The sequence below is a fragment of the Zeugodacus cucurbitae genome, chromosome 4 (assembly GCF_028554725.1).
Source record: "Zeugodacus cucurbitae isolate PBARC_wt_2022May chromosome 4, idZeuCucr1.2, whole genome shotgun sequence".
NCBI lineage: Eukaryota > Metazoa > Arthropoda > Insecta > Diptera > Tephritidae > Zeugodacus > Zeugodacus cucurbitae.
In genome coordinates this window covers 37,241,486-37,266,206 of record NC_071669.1, presented here as the reverse complement: position 1 = coordinate 37,266,206, position 24,721 = coordinate 37,241,486, and the positions used below count along the sequence as shown (strand labels likewise).

The 24,721-nt window shown below is 36.5% G+C and overlaps 2 protein-coding genes across 2 annotated transcripts; both read right to left on the bottom strand.

Moving 5' to 3' along the window:
- Window positions 1–1,360: 1,360 nt before the first annotated feature.
- LOC105211573 (alcohol dehydrogenase) lies at window positions 1,361–3,211 on the bottom strand. Its single transcript, XM_011183084.3, has 4 exons — window positions 2,861–3,211; window positions 2,571–2,798; window positions 2,326–2,499; window positions 1,361–1,794 (listed from the first exon to the last, which is right to left on the bottom strand). The coding sequence occupies exons 1-4, from the start codon at window positions 2,951–2,953 to the stop codon at window positions 1,510–1,512; spliced, it is 780 nt and encodes a 259-aa protein (XP_011181386.1). The 5' UTR covers window positions 2,954–3,211; the 3' UTR covers window positions 1,361–1,509.
- Window positions 3,212–20,238: 17,027 nt separating this feature from the next.
- Window positions 20,239–24,091, bottom strand: LOC105211572 (alcohol dehydrogenase). Its single transcript, XM_011183083.2, has 4 exons — window positions 23,799–24,091; window positions 20,889–21,116; window positions 20,641–20,814; window positions 20,239–20,572 (listed from the first exon to the last, which is right to left on the bottom strand). Exons 1-4 carry the CDS (start codon window positions 23,889–23,891, stop codon window positions 20,285–20,287), a joined length of 783 nt encoding a protein of 260 aa, XP_011181385.2. The 5' UTR covers window positions 23,892–24,091; the 3' UTR covers window positions 20,239–20,284.
- Between the last annotated feature and the right edge of the window lie 630 nt (window positions 24,092–24,721).

Below are 24,721 nucleotides of genomic sequence, written 5' to 3'. Positions count from 1 at the left end.
GAAAAAATTGAGACATCTTAATGAAACTCGGTACACATATTCCTTGGCACCATGTATTATTGAAAATGGGCGAAATCGGACCAGTGCCACGCCCACAATGGCGAAAACCGAAAACACATAAAGTGTCATAACTAATCCATAAATAAAGCTATGAAAGTAAAATTTGGTAAAAAGGATCGCAATATGAAGGGGCATATTTGGAAGTAATTTTTTGGAGAATTGGGCGTGACACCGCCCCTTACTAAGTTTTTTGTACATATCTCGTAAACTACTAGCTCTATATCAACCAAACTCTCAGGAGTCGTTTTCTTAAGGCATTCCCTTATACAAGCCAAAAATGGGGGAAATCGGATTATAACCACGCCTACTTCCCATACAAAGGTTATGTTGAAAACTACTAAAAATGCTTTAATTAAGTTAGGAAAAACACAAGAAACCTTAAATTTCATTATACTCGTAAAGAAGGTACAGAAGGGCTGCATTCAAATTGGTATACAACATTTTAAATAAGTGAAATTTGGTTTGTACTATTTTCCTTGCATGATATGTTGTGAAAATAGGCCAAATCGGTTCACAACCACTCCCACTTCCTATAAACCAGTACATTGAAGTCGATCTTAATCGTTTACTTTACAATATATACTGTATATACTGCTTTTGAAGATATCGGAACAGAAGTTTGTATAAATACCTTTCTAAAAATCGTCGAAATCGGACCATAGGTTTTCAAGGCCCCATATATCGAACACGAGGATATATTACCGAAAATATAGGTAAGTCTCTCAGATATTCTGAAGAAATTTGTAGGTAATATTTTTCTTCTAATAATATGTCTCCGAGCCAAAAATGTGTGAATCGGGTCATAACTTCACCTAGCTCCCATATACCTAATATTAGGGTTTCCAACTTTAGAAAACCAAAAAAATAAACACTAGGTTGTTTATAAAATTATGGCCATCTTTCCGACACCGGTGAAATTAAACCAACAACGAAAATACCTCAAGCAAGATTTTACAATAAAAATCGTATCTTCTTCTTTGCATATATTAGGGTTGGATATAACAATAACTGATGGCTTGCTTGAGATTTGCTTCGATGCTTTTATTAACTGGACCGGTTCGCTGAAAGTTTACTTTCTAGACGAAAACCGCCTACATATTTTATACAAACATAAAATAGGGAATTCATTTAGTTATTTTGTTTTTATTTAACCACGTACATATGTATCCAAACATATCTGTTGTGTCTCTGTTATATGAAATAAAACGCCCAAATATACAACGATAAGAGCCCTCGAGCATGACTTAGCATTCCTATGAGATAAAACTATTAATAAATCGCTTTATTTATACTGCCATAATTTATCTTTGCCACTCTCATTTATTATTCATTATCGTTTTATTTTTGTTTTAATATTATCACTGTACAAGCATTGCTACATCAGGCCTTTATTAATTTTGGTTGGTTGATCACTCGAGTTAAAATAGTCAATAATTTATTTTACCAATTTCAAGATTTGAAAACTGGCGCCCACACAGTGGGAAATGTAATTTCTTTGACTTCGCCCAAATCCAGCATGTAAACACCACCATTTTTGCCAGACGTTGTAAGTTCCACCAAATTCTGAGCGCACACTTCGGGGCTTTGGCGCTCGGCTGTATCTAAACGTGCCGCTAAAGCTTCAGCGAATTTAAAGGTTGCCTTCTCGTGCGGGTGTGCCACGAGTCCTGTTTCTGTAATGCCTGGACAAATGGTGATGAAACTGATACCGAAATGCTCAAAAAAGTGTGGATTCTGAAAATATAATTTTTCTCTATATAATAAATACTGTATTTCAATGGTTCTCATAAAGAACACTTTTATCATATGAATGGTATATCTATTAAATGAAGAAAGAAAACATCACACATCCATATATTTTCGGTATTCCTAAATTGATCGCGTGGTGTTCGGAATAATTTTGCTTTTGGGCACTGAAGTTGACGATTGTTGAAAATGACACTGGCTAAAATTTCGAACCACTGTCACAACAAAGTCAAAAATACTCAATAAATTATTTCAACTCTCCGATTACTTTAACGGAATTTAACAACAACAAAAATGCAAAACGGTAATTAATAAAGATTAATCTCTTTGTATATGTACATATACATATAGTTTGTACGTGTGTACAGTTCTGAGTACTGATACTTACAAATGTGAAACCCAAACACATGAACAATATGCATTCCAGTACATATTATGGAATGCACTACGATATACTTTTTGGCACAAATATTTTCGACTTTTCTATGGGTATATGTGCTCACTATTATATGTACTTACCGCCATGGCGCGTGTAAACGCTGTCACACCGTGTTTTGCCGCAGAATAAACAGCTACAACTGCAGTTGGTTCCAAGCCGGCGACAGAAGATATGTTGACGATAAGACCACCGCGACCACCAGTGGACTTATTCATATATGGCAGAGCAGTCAGCGTGCTATGTATTAAGCCCATCTGAGAAGGTATTTAAAAAATGAAGAAAGTAAAAAAATCGAAATGGGAAGCACTCATGGTTAGCAGCTCACCAAATTAATGTCAATCATCAGATCCACTTTGGTATCATCCATCATACCGCATCCATTGACCAGCACATCAAAGTGTCCGATCTTCTCAACTGCATGTTTAAAGGCCTCTGTGATGCTGTTCTTATCGGTGATGTCGAATTGAACGAAGAAGATATTCGCCTCGGGATACGAAGTTCTTAAGTTTTGCAAAATGCTTGCATTTTCTTGAAGATCGAAAATGACCAAGTTCTTCAAATAAAAAATTGTGTGATTAATTCTATAATGTCTTGTAAATAAATTTGTGGCTTTACCTTTACACCTCTGGCGAGAAATTCTTTCAAACAATGCTGGCCGATGCCACCAAAGCCACCTTCGTAAATAACATTTTTACCATTCAAATCCATATCTGGTTAGCTAAATCAACTGAACTGAACTGAATACTTCCGAACACTGAACGAAATTAACAATTTTTTTTGCGTTGGCAAACTGAATATAGAGTGTCTGCTCGGTACGACGTCTGCTGTAGAACTACACATTCTATGATAATGTTCCAACTCTTAAAAGCACTTTGTCTGCTACGAATTCTTGTATAGTATACAGCTTACTTTTGACTGTTTGCTTGCGATATTTTGTTTGCCCAAATTCAAATGTCAAGTCATTCTAATTCATTCTTCTATGGGAGCTGAAAGAGAAAGTGATGCCGTTTGCTTATCGGCGACTTGATAAGACATTTATTTTATTCTTTTTCTGTAATCATATAAATATGTACAAAGTATTATCTTTTAAATTAGCATTAAGTATTTATAAATGTTAGCATATAAATTTAACAGATTACCAATGTTATTATGGTGAGCATATGCTGGTGTGGTGTTAGTCAAATATATGTATACACGTATGTACAGTGATAAAAATTTGTATATACATATGTATACATATTCACGTGTTCATATACTCACTCAAAGGTATTTACGAACAAATCTCGACCAGTTAGACGAACAAATATTTGGGTTTTCACTTTGCAATTTCTATGGATGTACGAGGGCAGGCTGATTAATCAGTGGCTGTCTGATTGGCTGCGGCAGTTGCTCATACTAGACCCTAAGAAGTACCCGTTTGTTATTGTGCCCAAGCAACAACAACAACACATTGGATAGATATCATTCACATTTATCGAAAATCGACAGCGCCTAAAATACATACATATGTATATTTTTTAAGGTAGACTCAAATGCAATTTACTAACTATGTTCTCATTCTGTCATCATCTGGTAATATATTAAAAACGTCGAGGTGATTGCGTTAACGTAACGGAATTATTTTGACGGTTCCCAAATGTAAACTTTGAATAATTAATAAAATTATAAAATAATTATTAATAATTCTTCGAAAAATGAAGGAAAAATTAACTTAATTGAAAAATTATAATCATTATCATTATCTATAGATACAATGTCAAGGGATAGTTTACATAAAATTTACACTTTCGCTTCTCTTCGTAAATCGAAGATTTTTATTAATTTAAAAATATGCGTAGACTGTGAAGACTTCGTAAAAAAAATAATTAGAACAAGTAATGTTGTTGAGTGAAATAGACATGAACCGGTTCGAGTGTTTTAGCTTCTCTGTGCATATTTAAAATTAAGCTACACGTACATATGCGCGTTAAATGCGGTAAGTTACTGACTTATCAAACCGCAGTCGTGCTTATCTTATTTGTTTACCCAAAAATGAAATAAATAAAGAGATGTGTTATTTTTAGCCGCAACCATTTCTTTCAAAATACGAGTATACTGATTTTAAATCGAGGCATGTTATGAGTACAGTTTTGATCAGATTGATATAAAGGGAAGGGAGTAAAATGCGTTCTATAACCGAAGTAACTTTGCAAAAATGTTCGTCTCTTACAAAAGTGGTTAAAACTCAAAACAATTTAACAAAATTAAAGTCTTTGAGTTCATCTAACTGACCTCGTACTGTATATATCGGTTGGTTTTGATTAAAATATGTTGATATTCCACTTGCTACAATGTGGTCTGATGCCAAAATGGAAGAAATTTATTTTTTCGTCTTTATTAAACTCTATATAGCGACGAAAAGGAGCTGCCTTTACACCGCGATGTCTGAATTTGGTATCCCCGCAAAACTAATACGGCTGTGTAAGTTGACGCTGAGCAACACCAAAAGCCCCGTCATGATTGGGAAGGACCTCTCCGAGCCGTTCGATACCAAACAAGGTTTCAGACAAGGTGACTCACTATCGTGCGACTTCTTTAACCTGATGCTGGAAAAATAGTACGAGCCGCACAACTAAACAGAGAAGGTACAATCTTCTATATATGATATTGATATCATCGGAAGCAACAACCGCGCCGTTTGTTCTGCTTTTTCCCGCACGGATAGGGAGGCGAAGGGGACAAGACGAAATATCTCTCGTCATCAAGCAAACAGTCGGTACATTCGCGTCTTGGCTCCCACGTCACTGTTGACAGTCATAACTTCGAAGTCGTAGATAATTTCGTATACCTGGGAACCAGTATCAACAACACCAACATTGTCAGCCTCGAAATCCAGCGCAGAATCACTCTTGCCAACGGGTGCTACTTTGGACTGAGTAAGGCAAATGAAAACTAAAGTCCTCTCTCGGCGAACCAAAATCAAACTCTACAAGTCGCTTATCATTCCCGTCCTGCTTTATGGTGCAGAAGCTCGGACGATGTCAACATCAGATGAGACGGCACTAGGAGTTTTCGAGAGGAAAATTTTCCGCAAGATTTATGGTCCTCAGAACATTACCGAGGAAGGGGAAGGCCTCCACTCCGTTGGGACCAGGTGGAGAGCGACCTGGTTACACTTGGGATCTCCAACTGGCGCCGAACTGCGAAGGAGAGAAACGAGTGGCGCGCTCTCATCGATTCGGCTATAACCGGCTAAACGGTTCAACGCCAATCACATACATACATAGCGCCGAAAATTTCCCTCCTTTCTTTCTATTCAGTAGCTTTTGCTCTCATCATTGCATCGGAATATTCAATCCCAATACGTTTTGATTATACCTGGCATTGTTCCTTGACTTATCTAATTCTTACATTAAAAAAAGCGTTTTAATAGGGTGGTTTTTTTCTTTAAGGATTGTTCTGTTGAAAATCAAACTACGGGTGTACAGAAAATATTTCCAAAGTCTAAGTTTCAGTAAGTAGTAGAGTTCATTGTTCATTGTTGTAAAGGCTTATATGAGTACAACAAAATTCACAAACAAAAAAAATGTTAGAATATGTATACGACGTTACCTTATTTTATGTTTTAAATTCATATACTTATGGAAAGTTTATACGATTCTCATTGTTATTGTATTTATAAAGTTCGCTTTGGAAATAAACATAGTGTTTACGCAGTTCATTTGATTACTAGCATAGTTTAAGCCGGCTGGTGCTGGTTTATACACATGCCTTGAAGATATGTATGAACATTGAATCCACAGAATTTTCCAACAGCCACGGAGCATGACTTGGCATTTTTATACCCGCTATTTATTTCAGATCAGGCAGTGCCTATTTGAATGAATAACAAGTTTTCATGATACATATGTACATATATGCATACATATATTCGTGATTATTTTTTATAAAAAATATTGCATACGAGCTCAATATGCCGAAATCGAAATCCATCTTTTAGAACATGACAATTACCCAGTTGTCTATAGGGCAGTTTATTTCGGTAAAACATGTTGATCGATAATACATAGATAAAATCCACGTGATTAACAGAATTTTGTGTATTCATGATATATTTAATTGCTATGGAATGATATATGGTATACCAATATCCCAGATTTGATATATCAACTCAACTCAAATATAATGATTCCCATTTAATATCATAGAGGTACATTTGTTTCTAGGCATTATGTACTAATCGTATAAAGTCGACCAAATGAGTGCAAAGCACTTTACATTGCAAATTAAGGTTTTGAGAAGTTTACTGAAAACGAAACTGATCCTGTGTTGTTAATGTATAATAAAAAATACATTTTATTTCCATCTTCTTAAATAAGTTAAAACTGCTAATCTTTGAAGGAATACTAAAATTAACCGTGTGTTCTTATGAATAATTAATAGCACATGCCTCGTCTTTATTTTTCAAGAGTCGTTGTTTGAGATAGAGTGTTAGCAAGTGTTTGAGTACGTTTTCAATAGATTTACATATGTCTACCTAGAAGAGTTTTTAAAAAAATATTAACTTTCTGCCGAATGATCTGATTTCTTATATGTATATTTAACGATGTTTTTTTATTTTTTGTTTTTTTGTTTGTTTGCAAGTTATTTTTGCTGCATTGTTAAAAGGGAAGAAAATAAAAACATTACAAGTATCAAAAAATATATAAGTTATTTCAATATTATACATTTTCTATGACAAATAATTAAGATGACTTTTAAATATTTAAACTCTATATTAGTATAAAGTTACATATAGCAGAATAATTAGGATGACGTGATGTGTTGAATTCCGGATGGATCTATGTTTTTCCTCTGTCCGTTCTTCGGAGCAAGCGATAAGTTGGTACACGTTTTCCCTGGAATGTCCCTGGAATGAGTATGTTGGTATAGCATTGCCACGTCCACAAAATAATAGTATAATAGTTTTGTTCGCATAACGGTACTTTGTAAGCGCCAAAATTAAACGAGTTAGATATAGAGTTTTATATACATACTTATGTATGTGGGAACACCACCAACTCTATTAAGGTGTAATCAATGCACTAGCAATAATTATGTATATATTAATCTGTCTGTCTATCCGTCCGTCTACCCATGCAAGATATCTTAATGAAACTTTGTGCACATGTTCCTTGGTATTTGGATTCGAAGTTCGAAAAAAGGACTTTTTAAAATAATTATTAATATTAACATGATATGAAGTATTAATTTATTCGGTCAAGATTAATTGATAGGTGCTATAAGGGATTCAGTATTTATCGGTATCCAAGACTACATACTCACTTAATTTGCTAAGGTTTCTCACATATTAACCAATATATGCGTTATAAAGCCCACGGGAAGTTTGCTAATCAAAACATAAGGTATGTGGGAAGTTAAGACCCGATTTTAACAATATTAGAAAAAAAAGATTCCCTCTGAATTAAATTAAAATATCTTAGAGATTTACCGATATTTTCGGTGAAAAATTACCCTAGGCACTGAGTTCTTCATGTTCGATATGAAACTTCCCCAAAAAAATTACATCCAAATATGCCCCTTATTAGTTCGACCATTTGTACCAAATTTTATATCTTTATTTATGGCTTAGTTATGGTACATTATGCTTTTTCGTGTTTCGCCATTTTGTGGCGGTGACAGTGGTCCGATTTCGCCCATTCAATAGCAACCCTCTCATGGTCCCAAGGTACATGTGTACCAAGTTTCGTCAAGATATCTTAATTTTTACTCAAGTTATCTGTTGCACTGAAGGACGGACGGACAGACGGACATCGGAATTTTAACTGGTGCCGTCGTCCTGATCATTATGTATAACCGTATATCTAACTCTTTTAGTTTTATGACTTAGAGAAAGATAGGAATAAATGACCTTAAAACATGCGCATTACGTAACACGGCGGAGGGGTCATACATTCTTTACACTCACCGATGGAGTGACAGTGACTTTTAGAGTTTTCGCTCGCTAACAGCAGTTCACTTGTTCGTGGTCCACTTATTTGTTACACCGTTACATTATTTTACTGCTGAGATGGGGATATTTACTGTAAATAGTCCATTTTTCATGTGTATATGATGCTTGTAGCTTAGTTTATAACTGTAATTAGTACTTATTACTTGTCTTAATAGCAGGAACGTCTCCAACACGACCAAAGACGAGCTGTCCTGTTTTTGTTTGCCAGAGAAGTTACCTGTTTCTCAAATACCTACATGAAATGTTATCTGTTCATAAAACATGAATGAAAGCCCGATAAAACTATAGACGATCCGACAGATCTTGAAATATCTGAAAGAATATCGACCAAAGCTCAACCAAAAAAAATTTGATAGGCGGTGTAGATATAGTTACAACAGTGAAGAATAAGAAAAACAACATTGAAAAAAAAAAAAAAACAGTTGATCGTGTAACACATATGTTTGTACACTATTTTTACAAGCTCTGTTGTTTTCGTTCTTTGACTGATGACTTTTCAATTAAAAGCAACAGTTCATGAGATAGTTTTCCCGTACCATCTAGTCCTAACTAAAAATATCCAGAACTGGTCAAGAGAAAATGATCACCACCTCTGCAAAAAAGAGATTAAATTTACCGTCATTAGTCCCTGAGTGTGATAGCACTGGAGTCTCCGACAGACTTGCTCCCATTATAGCTTCTTTTGTCTTAAAAGACGTTGGAACTGTAGTGAATACAGTTTTCAAAGGTGTTGTTATTCGCCTGATGAAGAAGGAATTCAACAGTCCATCACAGTGATTTATTTGCCCATTGCATTCAAATAAGTTACCACTACGGCATCTTTTATTACATTTAGTCGGAAAAATTACAGGACCTAAATGCTTTTCAGTCACCATCGGATCTCAACTAGAATTTCTAAAAGAAAATGTGAAGCCGAGGAAGTAATATATTTTATATAATTCATCACATGAGAACACATGTTTCTACAGAATGACATCAAGATCAGAGACATCCACTTAGTCGCCATCTAGTTCATCAAATACAGCACAATGCGAGAGCTTTGATGATATGATCGAACCAATACTCGATGATTCTATGCCTCCAGAACATCCTTCGACGAGTGGGAATTCAAGAGGTAAATACGTGATAATCATGAAGTGGGAGAACGGTTAATCACATTCATGGATACATTGAAGGAAATGGTACAAAAAACGCGCGAAGGTGGGAGAAAAAATTAGTGAACTGCCAGCAAAGGAACAAGATGAGACAAAAATATTTATTTTAAACCATCTGTTTGAAACAGTTGGACCCCACCAGGTGTGATGTATATGCAGTGCTGGGCAAAAAAGTTCGGTTAGTATGAAAACTATGAGTTTAAATATTCATTCAAGAAAAAAATTTTTAATGAGGAATTGTTTGTATTTGGTTTGTATTTAATTAAAATATCAAAAATTTTTGATTTTCACCAAGCAGAGCCGACATCAAATCTGTGAAACGTACGTGTAGCCGACAAAAGCCGACGACCCCAATATACTTAAGAATTTGATGAGTTTATTTGATCGTCTCCAAGGGACTTAAGTTTTGAAAACGACTGTGATGTATTTACATATATATTTTTTGTAATATGGAAAACATTTTTAGTTTTCCCAATGAATTTCTGCCATTGGAAATGTATTAATTTTAATTTATGTAGTTAATAGTGAAACTTATTGTTATTTCAAATGAAAATACTGTTACTTTAATATGATTGAATTAAATAAATACTTCATAAAATATTTTGATTTATAATGTTTTAGTTTTTTTTTTTCGTAAGGTTATTGGACCACATATTCTTTTAGGATGCGGGACATGCTATTGAGACATGCTTTCCATCTATAGATCCTACACAGTTAGATAAATTCCAAATATTTTTGAAGTCTTCCGCTATTCTTCTCCACTCCTCTTCATTGGTTGAGATAAGTAAAACTGACTTAAAGTGTTCCAAATTATTTCGCATGTTTCTACCACAATCCTTATAACATCCACTGACATCCTAAATGTTAGAGACAAATATTGCCTACTAGGACCATGTGCCAAATATCTGATCAAGATTAAGCTCCTTAATAAGTAAGATATAGTTAATGAAATACTTACATTAGTTGTATGTATGTGATTGGCGTTGCAACCGTTTAGCCGGTTATAGCCGAATCGACGATAGTGCGCCACCTCTCTCTCTCCTTCGCAGTTCGGCGCCAGTTGGAGATCCCAAGTGTAACCAGGTCGCTCTCCACCTGGTCCCTCCAACGGAGTGGAGGCCTTCCCCTTCCTCGGCTTCCTCCGGCGGGTACTGCATCGAACACTTTCAGGGCTGGAGTGTTTTCGTCGATTCGGACAACATGACCTAGCCAGCGTAGCCGCTGTCTTTTTATTCGCTGAACTATGTCAATGTCGTCGTATAACTCGTACAGCTCATCGTTCCATCGTCTGCGGTATTCGCCGATGCCAATGTTCTGAGGACCATAAATCTTGCGCAAAATTTTCCTCTCGAAAACTCCTAGTGTCGTCTCATCTGAAGTTGACATCGTCCAAGCTTCTGCACCGTAAAGCAGGACGGGAATGATAAGCGACTTGTAGAGCTTGATTTTGGTTCGTCGAGAGAGTACTTTACTGTTCAATTGCCTACTCAGTCCAAAGTAGCACCTGTTGGCAAGAGTTATTCTGCGCTGGATTTCGAGGCTGACATTGTTCGTGTTGTTGATGCTGGTTCCTAGGTATACGAAATTATCTACGACCTCGAAGTTATGACTGTCAACAGTGACGTGGGAGCCAAGACGCGAATGCGCCGACTGTTTGCTTGATGACAGGAGATATTTCGTCTTGTCCTCATTCACCTCCAGACCCATTCGCTTCGCCTCCTTATCCATGCGGAAAAGCAGAACAAACGGCGCGGTTGTTGCTTCCGATGATATCAATATCATCGGCGTACGCCAGGAGCTGTACACTCTTGTAGAAGATTGTACCTTCTCGGTTTAGCTCTGCAGCTCTTATAATTTTTCCAGCATCATGTTAAAGAAGTCGCACGATAGTGAGTTACCTTGTCTGAAACCTCGTTTGGTATCGAACGGCTCGGAGAGGTCCTTCCCGATCCTGACGGAGCTTTTGGTGTTGCTCAACGTCAGCTTACATAGCCGTATTAGTTTTGCGGGGATACCAAATTCAGACATCGCGTCGTAAAGGCAGCTCCTTTTCGTGCTGTCGAAAGCAGCTTTAAAATCGACAAAAAGGTGGTGTGTGTCGATCCTCTTTTCACGGGTCTTCTCCAAAATTTGGCGCATGGTGAATATCTGGTCAGTTGTCGATTTTCCAGGTCTAAAGCCACACTGATAAGGTCCAATCAGTTTGTTGACGGTGGGCTTTAGTCTTTCACACAGTACGCTCGATAGAACTTTGTATGCGATATTTAGGAGGCTGATCCCACGTAATTGGCGCAGATTGTGGGATCTCCCTTTTTATGGATTGGGCAGAGCACACTGAGATTCCAATCGTCAGGCATGCTTTCTTCCGACCATATTCTGCAAAAAAGCTGATGCATGCACCTTATCAGTTCTTCGCCGCCGTATTTGAATAGTTCTGCCGGTAATCTATCGGGCCCCGCTGCTTTGTTGTTCTTCAAGCGGGTAATTGCTATTCGAATTTCTTCATGGTCGGGTAATGGAACATCTGTTCCATCGTCATCGATTGGGGGATCGGGTTCGCCATCTCCTGGTGTTGTACTCTCACTGCCATTCAGCAGGTCGGAGAAGTGTTCCCTCCATAATCCCAGTATGCCCTGGACATCGGTTACCAGATTACCACCTTGGTCTCTACATGAGGATGCTCCGGTCTTGAAACCTTCGATAAGTCGCTTCATTTTTTCATAAAATTTTCGAGCATTCCCTCTGTCTGCCAGCTTCTCAAGCTCTTCGTACTCACGCATTTCGGCCTCTTTCTTTTTTTGTCTGCAAATGCGTCTCGCTTCCCTCTTCAGCTCTCGGTATCTATCCCATCCCGCACGTGTTGTGGTCGTTTGCAACGTTGCGAGGTAGGCAGTCTGTTTTCTCTCCGCTGCGAGACGGCACTCCTCATCGTACCAGCTTGTTTTTTGTCGTTGCCGAAAACCAATTGTTTCGGCTGCAGCGGTACGCAGTGAGTTTGAGATGCCGTTCCACAGTTCCCTTATACCGAGATGCTGATGAGTGCTCTCAGAGAGCAGGAGTGCAAGTCGAGTAGAGTATTTCGTGGCTGTCTGTTGCGATTGCAGCTTTTCGACGTCGAACCTTCCTTGTGTTTGTTGACGGGCATTCTTTGCTACACAGAGGCGGGTGCGTATCTTTGCTGCGATCAGATAATGGTCCGAGTCTATATTTGGTCCTCGGAGCGTACGAACGTCTAAAACACAGGAGACATGTCTTCCGTCTATCACAACGTGATCGATTTGGTTCCGCGTGTTTCGATCAGGAGCAGCCAAGTAGCTTGATGTATTTTTTTATGCTGGAATCTGGTACTACAGACGACCATATTTCGGGTCCCAGCGAAGTCGATCAGCCTCAGGCCGTTTGGCGATGTTTCGTCATGGAGGCTGAATTTTCCGACTGTTGTGCCAAAGACACCTTCTTTACCCGCCCTGGCGTTAAAATCGCCAAGCACGACTTTTACATCGTGGCGGGGGCCGCGCTCATAGGTGCGTTCTAGGCACTCATAGAAAGCATCTTTGGTCACATCGTCCTTCTCTTCCGTTGTGGCGTGGGCGCAAATCAGCGATATGTTGAAGACCCTCGCTTTGATGCGGATTGTGGCTAGACGTTCATCCACCGGGGTGAATGCCAGGACTCTGCGACGGAGTCTCTCTCCCACCACAAATCCAACACCAAATTTGCGCTTCTTTATATGGCCGCTGTAGTAGATGTCACAAGGACCCACCTTCTTCCGTCCTTGTCCCGTCCATCGCACTTCTTGGATGGCGGTGATGTCAGCCTTGAGTCGTATGAGGACATCAACCAGCTGGGCAGAAGCACCTTCCCAATTAAGGGTCCGGACATTCCAGGTGCATGCCCTTATATCATTATCCTTAAAACGTTTGCAGGGGTCGTCATTAAAAGGGGAGTGTCTCATCCCAGGCTTTCGTAGATTTTTCATTGGTATTTCGTTTTTATGTGGTGGGTCCCAAGCCCTACGCACAACCGCATAAGGAAGTCGTGAGCTGCTTGAACCATGTGGAGAAGAATCGTCTCTGGCCACTCCCAAGTGAATGACAATCAACAACTTTCCTCACTTGCGTGAACTTCTACACATGATCCCATCCTCCTACATACCTTACATTAGTTAGTGTGATGAATAATCTGCATTCTGCTGGTACAGAGGGGCGCCAGGAGTTTTTCTCCTACAGTTCTTTCCGCATACATATTAAAAAGGGTGTTGAGTGCTACTGGTCTGTATCTCGAGTTTTTAATAATGTAAAAGTTGTTCGCGATCCAGGTAGAACTCACGTGCCCACAATTTATTCTTTTGTTTAATTCTATGTATTCTATATACACCACAATTACACTGCACATAATCTCTAACAAAAACTCAAAATCGTCATCCATTCATATTCGTAAATTCAAAATGCATAAAACAAAAATTTGGTACGTGTGTCACTCGACACTCAACTGTCAACGCATTCAAAAGCGCAATTACGGAGGTGCTCGTAATACGCAGTCGAGCGTATTCTTTCGATTTCGCATTCGCATACTCGAGCTATGTAGTTTCAGCTTCAGCTTGAAGTGCTGACCACATAGACGACGACAAGCGACGAGCGACATCTGTCAAATATTAAAATACACGCGTTCTTATGGTCATAGCTTTTTAGACAACTGCACGACTTCGCGACAAAAGGATTGAAGTCTTCGCTGTCGCCAAATTAGAAACAATGGCCGCTATAAAATGTAAAATTATTAAAAGTTCTAACAAGTAAGACGTTATTTTGCCAGCAGAAGCGTAAAATAGCTTTGATATATCATTTGTAATAACAACCGATTTTTAAAACAAATGAATCGACCTATTTATACATTTTTTGCACAAAATATTTCACTTTGAACAAAATATGTAAATTTTTTTGAAGGGAATGATTTCAGTAAGGCAACAATGAAATTGTTGTTTGATATGTCGCTGCCGTCTTCAAAATGTTATAGACGCTGGCTTCAAAGCGACATTTGTAGCCAGCCGTCGCTACGTCGCACAGTGGGTAAAAGGCGGAAAAAATATGTAATTTTTAACTATCTAATTTTAACAAAATTTCATTCCAGTAGTGTTTCTAGACAATGAATATAGTCTAATTTATCACGTATTTGCGAATTGACATTTCACTGACATAACACTGTATTTTTAAAGTCAAATAAAAATAGAACTCTTGAAAATTGTGAAAAATATTGAGAAAAATATGAGAACCCCATACGTCTGGTTTTCGACGTTTTATGCAATAAGAAGTGACTTTAAAGTCTATCCTAATATATATTATAAGATATTATAAAATAATTATTTTCATTTCATAGGCCTAATTCATGTCAATTTTGACAAAGTTTTAAAATAAAACAATTTTTTAAACACTTTTACATAAAAATTATAGTTTTGACTATTAGCTACATGTACCTAAATAGTCTAGTTAGTCCTAATATTTTATGTACACTTTAAGGAGTACGATAACGAAAAAATGAACTGCGGATACGTGCGGATAAGGATCAAAGATAGCTATGAACGGTTGTTACGACAACGGGCGTAATTCATAAACTTCACATATTGATCGATATATGATGATATTGATATTAAAGTATCGTTTGTGTAATTTCGAAATTCGTTGTGTAATAAAAACCTAACAGTGTGATTTGTATAAATATATGTATATTGCAAATAATACGCCGAAAAAGTGATACGTCGACGCAGTTTTTGAGGGATAAATTCCCTTCTTTTAGTGAAGATAAGGTGAAGTTAATTTTAGAACAGATTAAAAAAAGGTACATAAGTTCATTCAATTCAAAATGGAACCAGTGCCACAGGAAAAAAACGTACTATTTAAAAATCATTCTGTATGGCTGGATAAGAATTTTACTGTAGAGATGGTTGATAAATTATTACCCGGGACTTCAAATAAACGTAGTTTAATTGCTGGTCGACCGGTAAAGAAATTTGAAGAATGTAGTCAACGGGCTAAACGTTACAAGGTCCAACAGCTATTAAGAAGACATACTTAGATTCTCAAAAAGCGTTGGCGATGTTAATTGATGCACATTTATCAAAGCATCAGTATGAAGTTGTTCGCAATGTGCTTAAAGACTTCGGATGTGATGTGTTGCCACCGTATTATAGAGTTCGGGAGGAAAAAAGGCATTGTTACCCTGAAAATATTATTATTACACCAAAATCTGCACAAGTTGATTTGCAAAGTTTACTTGATCACACAGCAAAAAGCATTATTTTGGCCGCCGAGAACTTCACAAATCTAGCTCATGTTCCAGAAATAATGACTCTAACATCGAAATGGGGTTGTGACGGTTCGTCAAATCAAAGTCAATACCACCAGTTCATACCTAACGGATTTGATGGTATATCTGATGCAAATTTATTTATGGTATCTATGGTGCCTTTAGTGCTTAAAACTAAAGACCAAACAGACACGTTATGGAAGAACTTTAGGCCTTCTTCCACAAAGTTTTATCGGCCGATTCAATTTGAATATGCCAAGGAAACCGCAAATCATACTAAAGAAATTGTCTAAAGGATACAGGAAACCATAAGCAACATATTGCCAACATTTGTGACTATAATGGACAAGGTTATTGAAATACGTCACAATCTTTTATTTACCATGATGGACACAAAAATAGCTCAAGCAGCAACTGATTGTAAAGCATCATCTGTCTGTTACATATGTAATGCAAGCCCTAAAGAAATGAACATCCTAGAATCCGTCGTCAAAAAATCATGCAATCAGGAAGCAGTTAAGTTGGGAATTTCTCCCTTACATGCTAGAATTAAAATAATGGAATTTATTTTACATATTGGGTATAATTTAACTTTTAAAAAGTGGTCTACTAATGCGGAAACCAAGCCACTTAAAGAAGAAAACAAGAAAAGGATTCAGACAGAATTACGCCAAAGATTGGGTATTAGGGTTGACCATGTTCTACAGGGATTAGGTACAACAAATACTGGAAATACGTCTAGAAATTTTTTTCAAAATCCCGAGGTAGTTTCAGAGGTAACTGGGGTTGACCTGGAATTAATCAAACGACTGGCTACAATACTTGAAGTAATTACATGTGGTGAGAGCATAGACCCAGTAAAATATGGAAAGTATGCTTTAGATACGGCTAGACTATTTGTTGGGACGTATAACTGGTATTATATACCAGTGACAATACATAAAATGCTGGTACATGGCGAAAGTATAATTAGAAGTTCTTTTCTCCCTATCGGTAATCTTTCTGAAGAGGCGCAGGAGGCTCGTAACAAGGATTATAGAAACTATCGCCTTCGTTACGCAAGGAAATGCAGTCGAACTTCAACTAACGAAGATATTTTAAAGAGACTCTTAGTTACTTCTGATCCACTTTTATCAAGTGTAAGAGTTACAACTGTAATAAAACATATAGATCTATCAGAAGATGCAAAAGGACTACTTTTAAATTAAATCTCAAACTTAGTAAATGAGAACGTATTATTTTTATAATCTTAAATTTGTTTATTACATGTTATCATTTTGTTCAACTATGCCTTTAATTTTTTATTAGATTTAAGAATTCATCACTATTCATTATAATCAACATAAAATGAGAGCGATTAGATGGTGTTAAGTAAATATTTTATATATCGTAGATATTCTCTGATAAATATTAATAAATAACAGTTATTTTTAATTCTTTTTCTATAGCCATTTTCTTGCTATGAAAAGTACTCTGTGTAAGATATTCCTGTTAAAACAAGTTATATAATGTCCCAAAAAAATTAAATACTCTGTATAATTAAATTATTAAAAAGTTAAAAAATCAACTGGTTACTTAATTTTTCATTTTACTGTTTCAACTCGCTCATCTTGGGCGAGCCAACCTCTACTACAACAGGCTATAGGCTCGCTATATCTTTTCACCAACTTCTTAGATCTAAGAAGTCACATTTATCAATAAAATTATATAAATAAATATAAATATAAAAGTTAAAGTTTGCTGCAGAAATTTGCATAATCTACAATATACTAACGCCATTTTTTTCTTCAATGTCAAATTTGCCTTGTAAAGTTCTATAAAGTTATGAAAACAAAATTTGATACAAAGGATCATATTACGCAAATGAATATTTGGAAAAACTTTTTTTTGGGAAAGTGGGCGTAACCGCGCTCATTTATGTTTTTTGTGCATATCTCGTAAACTGCTAAAGCTAAAATAAATTCGCGAAATCGGTTTACAACATTTACACCATAGTTTTCAAGTCCATCTCATACAAATACTACATTTAGAGTGTGGCATCGCGCGCAGGTGTAAAAATCGCCGAAATCGGACTATAACTTTTCAAGGCCCCAGATATAGAACATGAAGGCCTCAGTGTTTTTGGCTAATTCGGTAAATCTCTCAGATACTCTCATAGCAAATTTTTTTGTTAAATATCTGATTATAATGTCTTATTAACAATATGTATATACTATATATATTTATATATTTAAATGTCTTATAAAGAATCTGTATATGTATATATGTAAAGAAGTGGGCGGGCGGGAGTGAACCACGCCTTTTTCCTTCCGTATATTAAGATCTCTGTTATTACAATAAATTGACAAAGTTTAAAACCGAAAACAACAAAATTATTATAACTTGTCCCGATCGTTCCTATGGGAGCTATAGGATATAGTCGCTCGATGTGGCTAATTTTTTTATAATATATTTAGAATATTTTTTTAGATTTTTGGTGAAAATTTCATAGCGATATCTCAACGGGAAGTATTTATAGCCGCGGCTTCATACAAGCGGACCCACTGTGCGTTGTGTCGTGTCGTCGTTTTTGTGTTCAGAGCATAAGTCGTTATTTGAATTTCGATATGAAAGCAATCGTTAACAAAGTAATCCAACGAAATGGATATTTTGGTTACCCAGAAAATCTTCTCACATGATTGACGACAGATAGGTTATAAGGGATATTGCATATAGATAAATTGTCAAACCTAGATCAGAGAACGCTCGAAAAATTCGAGCGTTTAAAGTACCAGCATTCAACTTATACGACAAAGGTTACACTGACATATTATGTGGCGAGACTGAGATATTACTGAGCCACCTCTAACTTTAAATATGTCTGTTGAAACTTTGAAAGACATTGTTAAAAACGGTCATGCCACACCCAAGCCGTGGAGCGCAGCATCAAGTTGGTAACAGAAGCATCGAGTGCAGTTTGTGGGGAAAACAAACTAGATGTTTTGATTAGGGCAAGGCTGCTATTGCAAAAAAAAAAACAGTTTGATGTATAAATAGTATTTTAAGTAATTTAAGAGAATACTTTTCTTAATAAATGTTTTAAATTTAATTTTTTTTTTTAATTTTCGACTGTGATACATCAAAACATTAAGCCAGCTGTTTGATATTTGGAATGTTTGTTACAAGGCAACTTTTCATAGCTACGTCGTTAAAAAACAAAAATATATATACAGATTCTGAATAGGACATCACAATAAGATATTTACCAAATAAAAAGATGAAAAACAAATCGTATCTAAGAAGTTTACCGAATTAGCCAAAAGCACTGATGCCTTGTAAATGTAGGATTTGTATCAGATGAACTTCAAAATTGTTTCAAAGTGCAGTATTGGGATGCAAAAAAATATTATGAACCCAACTTAGGTAGGCGACACCACGCACATTGTCCATTTTTTTACCAAGTTTTATGAAGCTTTTCTGTACAATCTTTACAATAAAATTTAGGCTTTCTGGTGTTTTTCATTATTGAATTAAAGCACTTTTAGTAGTTTTCAACATAACATTTGTATGGGAAGTGAGCGTGGTTATAATTCGATTTCTTCCATTTTCATGCTGTATAATTAAGTGCATAAATGTAATGACTCCAGAAAATAAAATATATATCTTTCACTTTAAAATCCATTTAAAATCATTCAAATTCGGGAAAGAAACTTTTCGACAGACCACTTTGAATTGCACCGTTAGTTGTGAAGTATTCGCTACACTTTGAAAAGTAACACTTGCTCACGTCTTAGATTCTATTTTTAGAAGTCCCGTTAGATATTCAGATAAAACTGTTTCACCATATAAAATTTTGGCCTTTTAGAAGCAATTCCTTTATATTTTGTTAAATAATTTTGTTATCGATTTTTTGATTTTGGGCTATGGGCGGAACCACTGTGCATTGATACCAGATTTTCATATCGTAGCATGACAGTAGTTCACATAACTATGTGCTCTTGTATTCAAACAGTGGACATCAAAATTTGACTACAGTAATCCCCGCTTAAGTGCCCCTTCTCCCCCCCCCCCATGCAAGACTTTTGAGACATTTAAGCGGGAAAGGCACTTAAATGAATCCCACTTAAGTGCCTCGAGGTACTTACCAAGCTTTTTCTCAAATACTTCGATCTAATATTTTTTCTTTTAGAATAAAAGTCACATTTATTTCTTATTAATAACAATAAATATGAAAAAAAAACATTACAAAACTATGTAAGTGTTTCCTTTTGATAATTCTCAGCGCATTCAATGCCAAAAATATTAAGAGGCACTTAAAAGAGGAATTGCAAACAATATTACAGGCATTTAAGCTGGAAAGGCACTTAAACGGAGGCTCTTAAGAGGAGAATTTTATATGTAAATTCAGAGAAAAAAACGATGCCGCAAAATATGGGCACTTAAGCGGGAGGGCACTTAAGTGGGGATCACTGTATATGGAAACAGCTGAATTTTCTTATATTTTTATTTAATATTTGAAGAGTTTATCTTTTCTCCTTCTATTACTATTTCATATTAAAACAAATCCATCACCTGAAACTAAATTCTATTCCCTTTATTAATTTTCAAAATCTCTTAGTGTGCCTCAAAAGTAGGTTCCCATAGCTGTGGATATGTTATCTCCTGAATATTGCCTAAATCGAGCAAGTAAACACCCCCGTTCTTACCAATTTCAATTACTTTAATCATATTCTCGGCGCACAATTCTGCTGACTGTTGTTTGGAATGGAGAAAAATTTTAGCGACTTCTTCGTTAAACTGGAAGGTAACTCGTGAATGTAGATCCTTTGTAAGACTTGTTTCTGTAAGTCCAGGACATATTGTTATAAAACTGACGCCGAAACGATCGTAATAGATTTGATCCTTTTATAAGTGGAAGATAATAGGATATGATTCAAATAATCAAAACAATGTAAACTTTCAATACAAACCCCCATGCAGCGAGTGAAAGCTGTAACACCATGTTTTGAAGCAGTATATATAGCAAATAAACCGGGTGTCTCCAAGCCAGCCACGGATGAAATATTTACAATAACTCCACCGTGTCCTCCACTTGATTTGTCCATATAAGGCAGTGCAGCTAGGGTGCTATGGATTAAACCCAACTATAGAGGAATATTATAAAAAAAATCATTTTGCGAAATACAACAAACAATTTTAAAGCAACATAGCATCTTACCAAATTAATTTCTATCGTTAATTCAACTTGGCTATCCATCATTATTGCGCAACCGTTGACCAGAACGTCGAAGTGCTCCATTTTCTCTACTGCTGATTTAAAGGCCATCGTAATGCTCGCCTTTTTCCTCATATCCACAGGTATAAAATCAATTGTGGCATTAGGGTACGATTTTCTAAGAGCCAGCATTGCTTCGTCATTTTCTTCGAGATCAAATATTGTGACATACTATTATAAAATAAAAAGACATTCAAACGATCAATGAACTAATTCAACAGTGGTGTATCTGGTAACTTTACAAAAAATATAACCTTTATTATATTCACAGCAGTTGTCAGCTAATTTGGAACCCTTAATATATTAATAAGGAGGATGGAGTCATATGTAGAAGTTCACGTAAGTGAGGAAAGTTTCTGACTGTCATTTACTTGGGAGTGGCCAGGAACGATTCTTTTACATGTGGCTCAAGCAGCTAACGACTTCCGGTCTTAGACCAAGTATCCTCTGGGAAGCCAACAGACATCCGTTTGGAGGCGAGCTAAAGTGAGAAGGCGAAACCCGCTTCGAGGTTGTGCGTAGGGTTTGGGACCCACCACATAAAAACACCCCCCCAATGAAAAGAACAAAACAGCCTCGGATGAGAGACCCCAATTTTGATGACGACCACTGCAAACGTTTAAAGGACTACGATTTAAGGGCATGCACCTGGAATGTCCGGATCCTTAATTGGGAAGGTGCCTCTGCCTAGCTGGTTGATGTCCTCATACAACTAAAGGCTGACATCTCCGCAATCTGGATAAGGAAGCGAAGCGTATGGGTCTGGTGGTGAACGGGGGCAAGACGAAATATCTCCTGTCATCAAACAAACAGTCAGCGCACTCGCGTCTTGGCTCCCACGTACCTGTTGACAGTCATAACTTTGAGATTGTAGCCTGGAAATCCAACGCAAAATCACACTTGCCAACAGGTGCTACTTTGGACTGAGTAAGCAATTGAAAAGTAAAGTCCTCTCTCGACGAACAAAAACCAAACTCTACAAGTCTCTCATCATTCCCGTCCTACTTTACGGTGCAGAAGCGTGGACGATGTCAACATCCGATGAGACGGCACTAGGAGTTTTCGAGAGAAAGGTTTTGCGGAAGATTTATGGTCCCTTAAACATTGGCAACGGCGAATACCGCAGACGATGGAACGATGAGCTGTATGTGTTATTCGACGACATAGACATAGTCCAGCGAATAAAAAAACAGCGGCTACGCTGGCTAGGTCATGTTGTTCGAATGGATGAAAGTGCTCCAGCTCTGAAAGTATTCGATGCAGTACCCGCTGGTGGAAGCCGAGGAAGAGGGAGATCTCCACTCCGATGGAAGGACCAGGTGGAGAGGGACTTGGCTTCGCTTGGTATAACCAATTGCCAGAAGGAGGGATACGTAACGCGCTGTTTTGGACTCGGCTATAACCGCGTAAGCGGTGTCTACGCCAGTCAATAAGAAGAAGAAGAATAGATTAATAATGGAGATTAATAATAAAATTCTTAAATTTATTATTATTTTTTTCGTTAAAATGTTTGCATTAGGTCTGTTACTTTATTGACTACCTAGTTTGTGGTTTTGTAGTTATGGAATGGAATTTCTATAAATTTTTCCAAAACAGTAAACACGTTCCTTAGTACAAAGTGAATAAAGTGAGGCGTCTTCTTAGAAACAGTTGTACAATGACGTATTCGACATTCGCTATGCTATTTGGGTAAAAATATTACAGATTTTTTGGTGGGTATCTACTTTGAATTTACTGTTGAAAATGTTTTTCTTCAAGATTTGCAATCAAAAACAAGCATCAGCTGACCTAGTTTTGGCCTACGTTAAGCTACAGGGCGTACAGTGAAATTACGAACCAGGTCAAATGTTTCAAACAAATTATTTTTAATGACTGTTACCAATGTTGCACATAGAAAGAGGTCCAGAAAAGTTCAGAAAGAATGAGGCCGAGATGATCGAAAATATATTTGATGACCAAAAAATCGATAGTTCAACTAACGCTGTGTTTTACTCTTAGTGAAGCATGGTGGTGAACGTGTGGCGATGTGTTTGATTGTGTTTTGTTTGTCCACTCCATGAGATTGATGGAATTTTCAATAAAGGACATATGTTGATATACTAAAGATTGTTAAGTTGCAGTGGGCTAAGAAAAATCTGCCTATTATGTGGAAATTTTAATGGATAACGACCCATGGCAAAGTTACATAAATTTTTTTGAAATATTGAAACATGAATTTGAATAACATGAATTGTCCATATCTTTAAATAAAATTAGCGTAAAAAGTACATATGATAATTCTAAGTGTCGTTGCTATTTAGCGGACAGCAGCTGTTCATATCAATCCTTATATTAGGTATATGAGTAGTTATAACTTGTGACATGGGCTAGTTGCTAATGGCTATCATCTGAAATATACATATGTATATGTATGTAGGTGTGTTTGTATGTAAATGAGAGAGTGTTGAATGTAGTGCAGTCCGTTTTTGAGGTATGCCTATGATAACCAGGGGGCAGATATAATTTTAATCTCTATGACATTCAAATATTTGATATTATCTGTATTTGTCATTTATATTTATAAGAGTTTAGTTACAAATCTGAAGTGCAAATTAAACAAAAATATTATTTGGGTCTAGAAAACATATGTTGCCATTCATATTCAGAATCCTTCTAGAAAGGCATATTTTTTTTCGAAAAAATGGGTCATGATTTGAGAGAATTGTAAATTAGTAGTAAGAAATACGTAAATTAGGTAATTTATTTCTTATTTAAATACTTAAGTTTATACCTACATATTTGGGCTTCCTTTTGCTTTTACAAACAATCGTTTCGCAATTACGTTATCAAACAAAAAATTTCGTTAAACTTTACCTTTGCTCCATGTTTTAGAAACTCTCTGACGCAAGCTAAACCGATGCCACCAAATCCACCCGAATATATAACATTTTTTCCTTTAACATCCATTTTATTAAAACTACTTTATTATTTACATGAAATTAATATATTATTTAAGTTAAAAGCTCTGCGTTAGCTGACTGTTGTATTTGAGATCTGTTTGTCAACTGCTCGTGAGTTGTGAAAATAGCGACGCCTATAGCATTCAGAGTGGATTTTTTACTCATTTTAACATAGCGAGATGTTCGTAAATTGCTATCTTTGAACTTGCTTTCTGTTGAACTACTATACCACTTGAACAACCGGTAATCGTACCTATTTTAAATGATAAGTCGGCATTGGCTAAGTTCGTTTGCAGTCGAACATTATATACTCTAGTGATTAGCGATATTGCGGTTTTTTAAATCACTGTGATTTTATATTGCTACTGTGAACTAAAATCACTGAACTGCGATTGAACTCAAAGTACTGCTATTGGTATTGCTATTTTACCGGATTTACTGTTATATACAAAAAGTGATTGCAATCACAGGGATAAAATCACCTCTCTCAGCTGGCACTATCAGGACAATAACATTGACCCGATAGTAAACTCACTTCCATATATTTCACGGACAATTGTTCGGGAACTGAAGTTTAGGCCTAACTATAAAATATTACAATTCGATCTAAGTCTCTTATAGAAAACATTTTTTTCGGCTGTGTTGTATGTTACTCATATTCTACCTTTTCTTCGAAGACATCAAATATATTTCGATATCTGAAATCTTATTATATCCGACATAAGGGATATAAGTCAAGGGATAGGAGAACGAATCAAACAGTCGGAGCCACGCCTACTTTTCCAAAAGAATTTTATACAATAAAAAATGTGATCCCAACTTATTTCCTTTTTTGTA

Coding starts and splice junctions, on each gene's coding strand:
- LOC105211573 (XM_011183084.3), bottom strand. CDS start 2,953: ATGGATTTGAATGGTAAAAATGTTATTTACGAAGGTGGCTTTGGTGGC. Junction 2,799..2,860: donor TTCTCGCCAGAGGTGTAAAG/GTAAAGCCACAA, acceptor TTTTATTTGAAG/AACTTGGTCATTTTCGATCT. Junction 2,500..2,570: donor TGATGATTGACATTAATTTG/GTGAGCTGCTAA, acceptor ATACCTTCTCAG/ATGGGCTTAATACATAGCAC.
- LOC105211572 (XM_011183083.2), bottom strand. CDS start 23,891: ATGGATGTTAAAGGAAAAAATGTTATATATTCGGGTGGATTTGGTGGC. Junction 21,117..23,798: donor TTCTAAAACATGGAGCAAAG/GTAAAGTTTAAC, acceptor ATTTTATAATAG/TATGTCACAATATTTGATCT. Junction 20,573..20,640: donor CTTTCACTCGCTGCATGGGG/GTTTGTATTGAA, acceptor CACTTATAAAAG/GATCAAATCTATTACGATCG.